The sequence below is a fragment of the Borostomias antarcticus genome (genome assembly GCF_949987555.1).
Source record: "Borostomias antarcticus genome assembly, contig: scaffold_162, whole genome shotgun sequence".
NCBI classification, from domain to species: Eukaryota; Metazoa; Chordata; class Actinopteri; order Stomiiformes; family Stomiidae; genus Borostomias; species Borostomias antarcticus.
This window is the reverse complement of record NW_028176100.1, coordinates 66312-80420: the sequence shown is the minus strand read 5'-3', so window position 1 is coordinate 80420 and position 14109 is coordinate 66312. Positions and strand designations below refer to the sequence as shown.

The 14109-nt window shown below is 43.1% G+C and overlaps 1 protein-coding gene across 2 annotated transcripts; it reads left to right on the top strand.

The window, feature by feature from the left end:
- Positions 1–619: 619 nt before the first annotated feature.
- Positions 620–2150, top strand: LOC311328844 (uncharacterized protein). Of its 2 annotated transcripts, XM_084462751.1 has the most exons (6): positions 620–685; positions 851–925; positions 1261–1472; positions 1552–1711; positions 1809–1903; positions 2029–2150. In XM_084462751.1, the coding sequence occupies exons 2-6, from the start codon at positions 901–903 to the stop codon at positions 2119–2121; spliced, it is 585 nt and encodes a 194-aa protein (XP_084318877.1). In that variant the 5' UTR covers positions 620–685; positions 851–900; the 3' UTR covers positions 2122–2150. The 2 variants fall into 2 exon arrangements, with proteins under 2 accessions (XP_084318877.1, XP_084318876.1); XM_084462750.1 differs by having other exon boundaries at positions 627–925.
- The last annotated feature ends 11959 nt before the right edge of the window (positions 2151–14109 follow it).

The following is a 14109-nucleotide window of genomic DNA, read 5'->3' as shown; positions in this document are numbered from 1 at the left end:
CTAACCCTGGCTGGGCGCTCCACAGAGTCCGGGTTTTCCCAAAGTCCACAACTGGTACTGTTTGCATTTTAAGCTATTAAAAAATACTGATGGGGTGGGGGGAAGATCATGACTCATTATTCTGAGGAAAAAAGGATGGCTGAAATGTATTGATTATGGTACTTTATGCACACAGATCATTACGAAGGTGCCAGGCTCATGGCAAAAGTCTTTGAGCAGCAGTCGTCAATGGACGAGTGCCAAGACGTTCGAAAGAGACGGCGCAACACACGCTATCACTCCAGTGATGAAGGTAATATACTAAAGTGCATTCAACAGTCCCAAAAGAGTAGTACTTTTGAAATCGAGTAATCTGAGCTAATTTACTGATATTCCACTACATATTCCAAGCCCCGGGCAGCCATTGGTCCCCACTATGCAGGCCAAAGACCAGGTGCCGGAGTTGAAAGGCCTCTGCCAGCGGTCCAGTACAATCCACGTGTGCTGAACAATGCAGGTATGCATGTTTGTGTTGAAATGAAATGTCTATGCCTACTGCACACTGATAGTTGGACTATTTTTTATTTATTTTGAATACCATTTTACTCATCTTGCAGATTTTCCAAGCTTGTCCCATCTGGGCGAGCGGGGCCCAGGCCCCATTTATAGCACCCCAGCCAGATCATACAGCACCCAGCCAGACCAGGTAAGAGTGGCATGTACTGCTGTGGTGTCTACCTGTCTTGTCTTTATTTAGTTTCCCTCCAAATGCCAGAAGCCAAAGCCAACACCATAAAGTTTCCTGCTAATCCCATTCAGTTAGCTCTGTGATTGGCTTTTTTAGATTGAATACCATTTACTCATCTTGCAGATTTTCCGAGCTCATCCCCTGTGAGCGAAAACCATGCGAGCCCAGGCTTCATGTATAGCACCCCAGCCAGACCAGGTAAGAGTGGCATGTACTGCTGTGGTGTTGTGATGTCTACCTGTTAATGTCTTAATTTATTCTCCTTCAAATGCCAGAAGCCAAAGCATGCTGCCAACACCATACAGTTTCCTGCTCATCCCTTTCCTTTATCCCTTTTGTTTTTCAGTTAGGTCTGTGATGCCGTCGCCCAAGAAAACGGCTCCAGCACCATTGACTCCATGTACCCCTCTACCTAATCGATGCTGCTCTGCAGATGCTGGTATGGGACTACTTCATGTTGCATGCAGGGATATATTTTGAGTTTCATTTAGTTTTATGTCAATGTACTTATAGCCACATCTGTGTTTATCTAGATTTCCAGAGGTCTGTACATCAGCAGTTCTCAGAGATGCGGGAGCAACTCCGTGAGCTTGCACGGACTGTGAGGGAACTGGCCCAGAGCACGCGGCCTGTGGAGTCTGGAGCCCAGGGAGAAGTGCTGGATGTACTGAACCCTGCCCAAACGGACGAGGAGCTGCAGGTCTGTGAGGCCAGGTTGAAGGACCGGGAACATCAGAGGAAGATGGTGAGTGTCTGCAGGGCGGAACTTTGTCTTATTTTTGCAGTGCAGGGAAGGGTACAGTAAATGACTCTTTGTTTTGCAGACACAATACCTAGGTGCCATTGGTGGCAGAGACTTGGCGGACACAGTCCGGCGGGTGCTGTCAGCTGTAGCCACACATGCGGTGTGGAGCGCCTACAGTGTGCACGGGAAGAAGGGGAAGAAGCCACTGAAGAGTTTGACACTCTTCAATGTTCTAACATGTAAGAAATGGTTCATATTTTGAATATTTTTTAATACATCGTCTTTGTTCCATGACCGATGTGAATTGAAACCATTACCTTTCTTGATAACTTAAAGGTGCAGTGATGGTCTCCATGCCAAAGGCTACGATGGCGGAGGTGGCCGCCCAGCTGCAGGAGACATTGAAACATGCCCCTGCTAAATGCAGAAGGGTAAGTGATGTCTTTTTTTTTGGTTTCTCCTACCCAGTGTGACTGCATGGTTCCAAAGATTGTGTACCACTTTTTTGTGCATGTATGTGCGTTGTGTATTTACGGCCATTTCATTGTGTCTTTAGGTATCTGCAGAAGTCCGCCTGAGCACAGCCCATCCAAGCACAGTCCATCTGAGCACTCCCCAGCATTCTGATGAGGAAGACTTCCCTTCCTAGCTGCCCCCCAGCCCATCTGAGCACAGCCCCCCCCCCAGCCCATCTGAGCACAGCCCCCCCCCCAGCCCATCTGACGCCCACCCCCAGCCTATCTGAGCACAGCCTGCCATTTTTTTTGTAAATAACTGTTTTTGTATTATTTTTTTTTATCCTTTTTGTTTTTAAACTTGTTTATCATGTTGCAGGCCAGACATTGTGTACTTTTTTAATAAAATAAATTGTTCTTGACTGAATGGTGTTGTGTCATAACTTTTGTACCATAATTTTGCTTGCTGCATTGACTATGACATTAATAGGCTCTTTGCACAAGCTCCACTACTTCCTGACACTCTACAGGCGCATTTCTTTCCTGTCCTATACTAGTGGATGGAAGTGATTGATCAGGTGTGCTGCACACCGGATTCATCGCAATCGCTATCCAATAGTATAGGACGGTAAAGAAATATGCCTGTAGTTTCAGGAAGTAGTGGAGCTTGTGCAAAGAGCTGATTTGTTTTGTAATGCAAATTATAAATGTAGCCAACGGAAGTGTAGACCACGTTGCAGCAACGTAACAAAGTAATATATAAACGTGTATACAACGTTGCTGCAATATACATCGAAATCATCGCGGAAATCACAACGTTGTGTACACATTGCAGGCACGTTGCAGACACGTTGGACCTGCACGTTGCAGCAACTTGTGTGCAGATACCGCGTTTGCGTTGCATGCACGTTTAACTTGACGTTGAGTGGACCATACAAAAGTCTAAATTGCACGTTTCTGCAACATTGCTGCAACCTGATTGTGTTAGTAGGGTAGCTAGCTCATTGGTTTGATAGTAGCATAGTTGGGATGGACAGTAGCTAACACATTGGTTTGTTAGTAGCATAGTTGGGATGGGCAGTAGCTAGCACATTGGTTTGATAGTAGCATAGTTGGGATGGACAGTAGCTAGCCCATTGGTTTTATAGTAGCATAGTTGGGATGTACAGTAGCTAGCACATTGGTTTGATAGTAGCATAGTTGGGATGGACAGTAGCTAGCACATTGGTTTGATAGTAGCATAGTTGGGATGGACATTAGCTAGCACATTGGTTTGATAGTAGCATAGTTGGGATGGACGGTAGCTAGCACATTGGTTTGATAGTAGCATAGTTGGGATGGACAGTAGCTAGCACATTGGTTTGATAGTAGCATAGTTGGGATGGACAGTAGCTAGCACATTGGTTTGTTAGTAGCATAGTTGGGATGGGCAGTAGCTAGCATATTGGTTTGATAGTAGCATAGTTGGGATGGACAGTAGCTAGCACATTGGTTTGATAGTAGCATAGTTGGGATGGACAGTAGCTAGCACATTGGTTTGATAGTAGCATAGTTGGGATGGACAGTAGCTAGCACATTGGTTTGTTAGTAGCATGGTTGGGATGGGCAGTAGCTAGCACATTGGTTTGATAGTAGCATAGTTGGGATGGACAGTAGCTAGCACATTGGTTTGATAGCATAGTTGGGATGGACATTAGCTAGCACATTGGTTTGATAGTAGCATAGTTGGGATGGACAGTAGCTAGCCCATTGGTTTGATAGTAGCATAGTTGGGATGGACAGCAGCTAGCACATTGGTTTGATAGTAGCATAGTTGGGATGGACAGTAGCTAGCCCATTGGTTTGATAGTAGCATAGTTGGGATGTACAGTAGCTAGCACATTGGTTTGATAGAAGCATAGTTGGGATGGACAGTAGCTAGCACATTGGTTTGATAGTAGCATAGTTGGGATGGACAGCAGCTAGCACATTGGTTTGATAGTAGCATAGTTGGGATGGACAGTAGCTAGCCCATTGGTTTGATAGTAGCATAGTTGGGATGTACAGTAGCTAGCACATTGGTTTGATAGAAGCATAGTTGGGATGGACAGTAGCTTGCACATTGGTTTGATAGTAGCATAGTTGGGATGGACAGTAGCTAGCACATTGGTTTGATAGTAGCATAGTTGGGATGGACAGTAGCTAGCACATTGGTTTGTTAGTAGCATAGTTGGGATGGGCAGTAGCTAGCATATTGGTTTGATAGTAGCATAGTTGGGATGGACAGTAGCTAGCACATTGGTTTGATAGTAGCATAGTTGGGATGGACAGTAGCTAGCACATTGGTTTGATAGTAGCATAGTTGGGATGGACATTAGCTAGCACATTGGTTTGATAGTAGCATAGTTGGGATGGACGGTAGCTAGCACATTGGTTTGATAGTAGCATAGTTGGGATGGACAGTAGCTAGCACATTGGTTTGATAGTAGCATAGTTGGGATGGGCAGTAGCTAGCATATTGGTTTGTTAGTAGCATAGTTGAGATGGGCAGTAGCTAGCACATTGGTTTGATAGTAGCATAGTTGGGATGGACAGTAGCTAGCCCATTGGTTTGATAGTAGCATAGTTGGGATGTACAGTAGCTAGCACATTGGTTTGATAGAAGCATAGTTGGGATGGACAGTAGCTAGCACATTGGTTTGATAGTAGCATAGTTGGGATGGACAGTAGCTAGCACATTGGTTTGATAGAAGTATAGTTGGGATGTACAGTAGCTAGCACATTGGTTTGATAGAAGCATAGTTGGGATGGATAGTAGCTAGGCCATTGGTTTGATAGTAGCATAGTTGGGATGTACAGTAGCTAGCACATTGGTTTGATAGAAGCATAGTTGGGATGGACAGTAGCTAGCACATTGGTTTGATAGTAGCATAGTTGGGATGGACAGTAGCTAGCTCATTGGTTTGATAGTAGCATAGTTGGGATGGACAGTAGCTAACACATTGGTTTGTTAGTAGCATAGTTGAGATGGGCAGTAGCTAGCACATTGGTTTGATAGTAGCATAGTTGGGATGGACAGTAGCTAGCACATTGGTTTGATAGTAGCATAGTTGGGATGTACAGTAGCTAGCACATTGGTTTGATAGCATAGTTGGGATGTACAGTAGCTAGCACATTGGTTTGATAGTAGCATAGTTGGGATGTACAGTAGCTAGCACATTGGTTTGATAGTAGTATAGTTGGGATGTACAGCAGCTAGCACATTGGTTTGATAGTAGCATAGTTGGGATGTACAGTAGCTAGCACATTGGTTTGATAGTAGCAGAGTTGGGATGAACAGTAGCTAGCACATTGGTTTGATAGTAGCAGAGTTGGGATGAAGAGTCGCTAGCACATTGGACATTGGTTTGATAGCATAGTTGGGATGTACAGTAGCTAGCACATTGGTTTGATAGTAGCATAGTTGGGATGTAGCTAGCACATTGGTTTGATAGTAGCATAGTTGGGATGTACAGTAGCTAGCACATTTGTTTGATGGTAGCATAGTTGGAATGTACAGTAGCTAGCACATTGGTTTGATAGTAGCATAGTTGGGATGTAGCTAGCACATTGGTTTGATAGTAGCATAGTTGGAATGTACAGTAGCTAGTACATTGGTTTGATAGCATAGTTGGGATGTACAGTAGCTAGCACATTGGTTTGATAGTAGCATAGTTGGGATGTACAGTAGCTGGCACATTGGTTTGATAGTAGCATAGTTGGGATGGACAGTAGCTAGCACATTGGTTTGATAGCATAGTTGGGATGGACAGTAGCTAGCACATTGGTTTGATAGTAGCATAGTTGGGATGTACAGTAGCTAGCACATTGGTTTGATAGAAGCATAGTTGGGATGGACAGTAGCTAGCACATTGGTTTGATAGTAGCATAGTTGGGATGGACAGTAGCTAGCTCATTGGTTTGATAGTAGCATAGTTGGGATGGACAGTAGCTAACACATTGGTTTGTTAGTAGCATAGTTGAGATGGGCAGTAGCTAGCACATTGGTTTGATAGTAGCATAGTTGGGATGGACAGTAGCTAGCACATTGGTTTGATAGTAGCATAGTTGGGATGTAGCTAGCACATTGGTTTGATAGTAGCATAGTTGGAATGTACAGTAGCTAGTACATTGGTTTGATAGCATAGTTGGGATGTACAGTAGCTAGCACATTGGTTTGATAGTAGCATAGTTGGGATGTACAGTAGCTGGCACATTGGTTTGATAGTAGTATAGTTGGGATGGACAGTAGCTAGCACATTGGTTTGATAGCATAGTTGGGATGGACAGTAGCTAGCACATTGGTTTGATAGTAGCATAGTTGGGATGTACAGTAGCTGGCACATTGGTTTTATAGTAGCATAGTTGGGATGGACAGTAGCTAGCACATTGGTTTGATAGTAGCATAGTTGGGATGTACAGTAGCTAGCACATTGGTTTGATAGTAGCATAGTTGGGATGTACAGTAGCTAGCACATAGGTTTGATAGCATAGTTGGGATGGACAGTAGCTAGCACATTGGTTTGATTGCATAGTTGGGATGGACAGTAGCTAGCACATTGGTTTGATAGTAGCATAGTTGGGATGTACAGTAGCTGGCACATTGGTTTGATAGTAGCATAGTTGGGATGGACAGTAGCTAGCACATTGGTTTGATAGTAGCATAGTTGGGATGTACAGTAGCTGGCACATTGGTTTGAGAGTAGGATAGTTGGGATGGACAGTAGCTAGCACATTGGTTTTATAGTAGCATAGTTGGGATAAACAGTAGCTAGCACATTGGTTTGATAGCATAGTTGGGATGTACAGTAGCTAGCACATTGGTTTGATAGTAGCATAGTTGGGATGTACTCTAGCACATAGGTTTGATAGTAGCATGGTTGGGATGTACAGTAGCTAGCACATTGGTTTGATAGTAGCATAGTTGGGATGTAGCTAGCACATATGTTTGATAGTAGCCTAGTTGGGATGTACAGTAGTTAGCACATTGGTTTGATAGTAGCAGAGTTGGGATGTACAGTAGCTAGCACACTGGTTTGATAGTAGCATAGTTGGGATGGACAGTAGCTAGCACATTGGTTTGATAGTAGCATAGTTGGGATGTACAGTAGCTAGCACATTGGTTTGATAGCATAGTTGGGATGTACAGTAGCTAGCACATTGGTTTGATAGTAGCATAGTTGGGATGTACAGTAGCTAGCACCTTGGTTTGATAGTAGCATAGTTGGGATGTACAGTAGCTAGCACATTGGTTTGATAGTAGCATAGTTGGGATGTACAGTAGCTAGCACATAGGTTTGATAGCATAGTTGGGATGTACAGTAGCTAGCACATTGGTTTGATAGTAGCATAGTTGGGATGTACAGTAGCTAGCACATTGGTTTGATAGTAGCATAGTTGGGATGTAGCTAGCACATTGGTTTGATAGTAGCAGAGTTGGGATGAACAGTAGCTAGCACATTGGTTTGATAGCATAGTTGGGATGTACAGTAGCTAGCACATTGGTTTGATAGTAGCATAGTTGGGATGTAGCTAGCACATTGGTTTGATAGTAGCATAGTTGGGATGTACAGTAGCTAGCACATTGGTTTGATAGTAGCATAGTTGGAATGTACAGTAGCTAGCACATTGGTTTGATAGAATAGTTGGGATGTACAGTAGCTAGCACATTGGTTTGATAGTAGCATAGTTGGGATGGACAGTAGCTAGCACATTGGTTTGTAGTAGCATAGTTGGGATGTAGCTAGCACATTGGTTTGATAGTAGCATAGTTGGAATGTACAGTAGCTAGTACATTGGTTTGATAGCATAGTTGGGATGTACAGTAGCTAGCACATCGGTTTGATAGTAGCATAGTTGGGATGGACAGTAGCTGGCACATTGGTTTGATAGTAGCATATTTGGGATGGACAGTAGCTGGCACATTGGTTTGATAGTAGCATAGTTGGGATGGACAGTAGCTTGCACATTGGTTTTATAGTAGCATAGTTGGGATGGACAGTAGCTAGCACATTGGTTTGATAGTAGCATAGTTGGGATGTACAGTAGCTAGCACATAGGTTTGATAGCATAGTTGGGATGTACAGTAGCTAGCACATTGGTTTGATAGTAGCATAGTTGGGATGGGCAGTAGCTAGCACATTGGTTTGATAGCATAGTTGGGATGTACAGTAGCTAGCACATTGGTTTGATAGTAGCATAGTTGGGATGTACAGTAGCTAGCACATTGGTTTGATAGTAGCATAGTTGGGATGTACAGTAGCTAGCACATTGGTTTGATAGTAGCATAGTTGGGATGTACAGTAGCTAGCACATAGGTTTGATAGCATAGTTGGGATGTACAGTAGCTAGCACATTGGTTTGATAGTAGCATAGTTGGGATGTACAGTAGCTAGCACATTGGTTTGATAGTAGCATAGTTGGGATGTACTCTAGCACATATGTTTGATAGTTGCATAGTTGGGATGTACAGTAGCTAGCACATTGGTTTCATAGAATAGTTGGGATGTACAGTAGCTAGCACATTGGTTTGATAGTAGCATAGTTGGGATGGACAGTAGCTAGCACTTTGGTTTGATAGTAGCATAGTTGGGATTTACAGTAGCTAGCACATAGGTTTGATAGCATAGTTGGGATGTACAGTAGCTAGCACATTGGTTTTATAGTAGCATAGTTGGGATGGACAGTAGCTAGCACATTGGTTTGATAGTAGCATAGTTGGGATGTACAGTAGCTAGCACATTGTTTGATAGCATAGTTGGGATGTACAGTAGCTAGCACATTGGTTTGATAGTAGCATAGTTGGGATGTACAGTATCTAGCACATTGGTTTGATAGTAGTATAGTTGGGATGTACAGCAGCTAGCACATTGGTTTGATAGTAGCATAGTTGGGATGTACAGTAGCTAGCACATTGGTTTGATAGTAGCAGAGTTGGGATGAACAGTAGCTAGCACATTGGTTTGATAGTAGCAGAGTTGGGATGAAGAGTAGCTAGCACATTGGTTTGATAGCATAGTTGGGATGTACAGTAGCTAGCACATTGGTTTGATAGTAGCATAGTTGGGATGTAGCTAGCACATTGGTTTGATAGTAGCATAGTTGGGATGTACAGTAGCTAGCACATTTGTTTGATGGTAGCATAGTTGGAATGTACAGTAGCTAGCACATTGGTTTGATAGTAGCATAGTTGGGATGTAGCTAGCACATTGGTTTGATAGTAGCATAGTTGGAATGTACAGTAGCTAGTACATTGGTTTGATAGCATAGTTGGGATGTACAGTAGCTAGCACATTGGTTTGATAGTAGCATAGTTGGGATGGACAGTAGCTAGCACATTGGTTTGATAGCATAGTTGGGATGGACAGTAGCTAGCACATTGGTTTGATAGTAGCATAATTGGGATGTACAGTAGCTGGAACATTGGTTTGATAGTAGCATAGTTGGGATGGACAGTAGCTAGCACATTGGTTTTATAGTAGCATAGTTGGGATGGACAGTAGCTAGCACATTGGTTTGATAGTAGCATAGTTGGGATGTACAGTAGCTAGCACATTGGTTTGATAGTAGCATAGTTGGGATGTACAGTAGCTAGCACATAGGTTTGATAGCATAGTTGGGATGGACAGTAGCTAGCACATTGGTTTGATAGCATAGTTGGGATGGACAGTAGCTAGCACATTGGTTTGATAGTAGCATAGTTGGGATGTACAGTAGCTGGCACATTGGTTTGATAGTAGCATAGTTGGGATGGACAGTAGCTAGCACATTGGTTTTATAGTAGCATAGTTGGGATGGACAGTAGCTAGCACATTGGTTTGATAGTAGCATAGTTGGGATGTACAGTAGCTAGCACATTGGTTTGATAGTAGCATAGTTGGGATGTACAGTAGCTAGCACATAGGTTTGATAGCATAGTTGGGATGTACAGTAGCTAGCACATTGGTTTGATAGTAGCATAGTTGGGATGTAGCTAGCACATTGGTTTGATAGTAGCATAGTTGGGATGTAGCTAGCACATTGGTTTGATAGTAGCAGAGTTGGGATGAACAGTAGCTAGCACATTGGTTTGATAGCATAGTTGGGATGTACAGTAGCTAGCACATTGGTTTGATAGTAGCATAGTTGGGATGTAGCTAGCACATTGGTTTGATAGTAGCATAGTTGGGATGTACAGTAGCTAGCACATTGGTTTGATAGTAGCATAGTTGGAATGTACAGTAGCTAGCACATTGGTTTGATAGAATAGTTGGGATGTACAGTAGCTAGCACATTGGTTTGATAGTAGCATAGTTGGGATGTACAGTAGCTAGCACATTGGTTTGATAGTAGCATAGTTGGGATGGACAGTAGCTAGCACATTGGTTTGATAGTAGCATAGTTGGGATGTACTCTAGCACATAGGTTTGATAGTAGCATAGTTGGGATGTACTCTAGCACATAGGTTTGATAGTAGCATGGTTGGGATGTACAGTAGCTTGCACATTGGTTTGATAGTAGCATAGTTGGGATGTACAGTAGCTAGCACATTGGTTTGATAGTAGTATAGTTGGGATGTACAGCAGCTAGCACATTGGTTTGATAGTAGCATTGTTGGGATGGACATTAGCTAGCACATTGGTTTGATAGTAGCATAGTTGGGATGGACAGTAGCTAGCCCATTGGTTTGATAGTAGCATAGTTGGGATGTACAGTAGCTAGCACATTGGTTTGATAGTAGCATAGTTGGGATGGACAGCAGCTAGCACATTGGTTTGATAGTAGCATAGTTGGGATAGACAGTAGCTAGCACATTGGTTTGATAGTAGCATAGTTGGGATGGACAGTAGCTAGCACATTGGTTTGATAGTAGCATAGTTGGGATGGGCAGTAGCTAGCATATTGGTTTGATAGTAGCATAGTTGGGATGGACAGTAGCTAGCACATTGGTTTGATAGTAGCATAGTTGGGATGTACAGTAGCTAGCACATTGGTTTGATAGTAGCATAGTTGGGATGGACAGTAGCTAGCACATTGGTTTGATAGAAGCATAGTTGGGATGGACAGTAGCTAGCACATTGGTTTGATAGTAGCATAGTTGGGATGTACAGTAGCTAGCACATTGGTTTGATAGAAGCATAGTTGGGATGGACAGTAGCTAGCACATTGGTTTGATAGTAGCATAGTTGGGATGGACAGTAGCTAGCTCATTGGTTTGATAGTAGCATAGTTGGGATGGACAGTAGCTAACACATTGGTTTGTTAGTAGCATAGTTGAGATGGGCAGTAGCTAGCACATTGGTTTGATAGTAGCATAGTTGGGATGGACAGTAGCTAGCCCATTGGTTTGATAGTAGCATAGTTGGGATGTACAGTAGCTAGCACATTGGTTTGATAGAAGCATAGTTGGGATGGACAGTAGCTAGCACATTGGTTTGATAGTAGCATAGTTGGGATGGACAGTAGCTAGCACATTGGTTTGATAGTAGCATAGTTGGGATGGACAGTAGCTAGCACATTGGTTTGATAGTAGCATAGTTGGGATGGACATTAGCTAGCACATTGGTTTGATAGTAGCATAGTTGGGATGGACGGTAGCTAGCACATTGGTTTGATAGTAGCATAGTTGGGATGGACAGTAGCTAGCACATTGGTTTGATAGTAGCATAGTTGGGATGGACAGTAGCTAGCACATTGGTTTGTTAGTAGCATAGTTGGGATGGGCAGTAGCTAGCATATTGGTTTGATAGTAGCATAGTTGGGATGGACTGTAGCTAGCACATTGGTTTGATAGTAGCATAGTTGGGATGGGCAGTAGCTAGCACATTGGTTTGATAGTAGCATAGTTGGGATGGACAGTAGCTAGCACATTGGTTTGATAGTAGCATAGTTGGGATGGACAGTAGCTAGCACATTGGTTTGATAGTAGCATAGTTGGGATGGACAGTAGCTAGCACATTGGTTTGATAGTAGCATAGTTGGGATGGACAGTAGCTAGCACATTGGTTTGATAGTAGCATAGTTGGGATGTACAGTAGCTAGCACATTGGTTTGATAGAAGCATAGTTGGGATGGACAGTAGCTAGCACATTGGTTTGATAGTAGCATAGTTGGGATGGACAGTAGCTAGCTCATTGGTTTGATAGTAGCATAGTTGGGATGGACAGTAGCTAGCACATTGGTTTGTTAGTAGCATAGTTGGGATGGGCAGTAACTAGCACATTGGTTTGATAGTAGCATAGTTGGGATGGACAGTAGCTAGCACATTGGTTTGATAGTAGCATAGTTGGGATGGACAGTAGCTAGCACATTGGTTTGATAGCATAGTTGGGATGGACAGTAGCTAGCTCATTGGTTTGATAGTAGCATAGTTGGGATGGACAGTAGCTAACACATTGGTTTGTTAGTAGCATAGTTGGGATGGGCAGTAGCTAGCACATTAGTTTGATAGTAGCATAGTTGGGATGGACAGTAGCTAGCACATTGGTTTGATAGTAGCATAGTTGGGATGGACAGTAGCTAGCACATTGGTTTGATAGTAGCATAGTTGGGATGGACAGTAGCTAGCACATTGGTTTGATAGTAGCATAGTTGGGATGGACAGTAGCTAGCACATTGGTTTGATAGTAGCATAGTTGGGATGTACAGTAGCTAGCACATTGGTTTGATAGAAGCATAGTTGGGATGGACAGTAGCTAGCACATTGGTTTGATAGTAGCATAGTTGGGATGGACAGTAGCTAGCTCATTGGTTTGATAGTAGCATAGTTGGGATGGACAGTAGCTAGCACATTGGTTTGTTAGTAGCATGGTTGGGATGGGCAGTAGCTAGCACATTGGTTTGATAGTAGCATAGTTGGGATGTACAGTAGCTAGCACATTGGTTTGATAGCATAGTTGGGATGGACATTAGCTAGCACATTGGTTTGATAGTAGCATAGTTGGGATGGACAGTAGCTAGCCCATTGGTTTGATAGTAGCATAGTTGGGATGGACAGCAGCTAGCACATTGGTTTGATAGTAGCATAGTTGGGATGGACAGTAGCTAGCCCATTGGTTTGATAGTAGCATAGTTGGGATGTACAGTAGCTAGCACATTGGTTTGATAGAAGCATAGTTGGGATGGACAGTAGCTAGCACATTGGTTTGATAGTAGCATAGTTGGGATGGACAGTAGCTAGCACATTGGTTTGATAGTAGCATAGTTGGGATGGACAGTAGCTAGCACATTGGTTTGTTAGTAGCATAGTTGGGATGGGCAGTAGCTAGCATATTGGTTTGATAGTAGCATAGTTGGGATGGACAGTAGCTAGCACATTGGTTTGATAGTAGCATAGTTGGGATGGACAGTAGCTAGCACATTGGTTTGATAGTAGCATAGTTGGGATGGACATTAGCTAGCACATTGGTTTGATAGTAGCATAGTTGGGATGGACGGTAGCTAGCACATTGGTTTGATAGTAGCATAGTTGGGATGGACAGTAGCTAGCACATTGGTTTGATAGTAGCATAGTTGGGATGTACAGTAGCTAGCACATTGGTTTGATAGAAGCATAGTTGGGATGGACAGTAGCTAGCACATTGGTTTGATAGTAGCATAGTTGGGATGGACAGTAGCTAGCACATTGGTTTGATAGTAGCATAGTTGGGATGGACAGTAGCTAGCACATTGGTTTGATAGTAGCATAGTTGGGATGGACATTAGCTAGCACATTGGTTTGATAGTAGCATAGTTGGGATGGACGGTAGCTAGCACATTGGTTTGATAGTAGCATAGTTGGGATGGACAGTAGCTAGCACATTGGTTTGATAGTAGCATAGTTGGGATGGACAGTAGCTAGCACATTGGTTTGTTAGTAGCATAGTTGGGATGGGCAGTAGCTAGCATATTGGTTTGATAGTAGCATAGTTGGGATGGACTGTAGCTAGCACATTGGTTTGATAGTAGCATAGTTGGGATGGGCAGTAGCTAGCACATTGGTTTGATAGTAGCATAGTTGGGATGGACAGTAGCTAGCACATTGGTTTGATAGAAGCATAGTTGGGATGGACAGTAGCTAGCACATTGGTTTGATAGTAGCATAGTTGGGATGGACAGTAGCTAGCTCATTGGTTTGATAGTAGCATAGTTGGGATGGACAGTAGCTAACACATTGGTTTGTTAGTAGCATAGTTGAGATGGGCAGT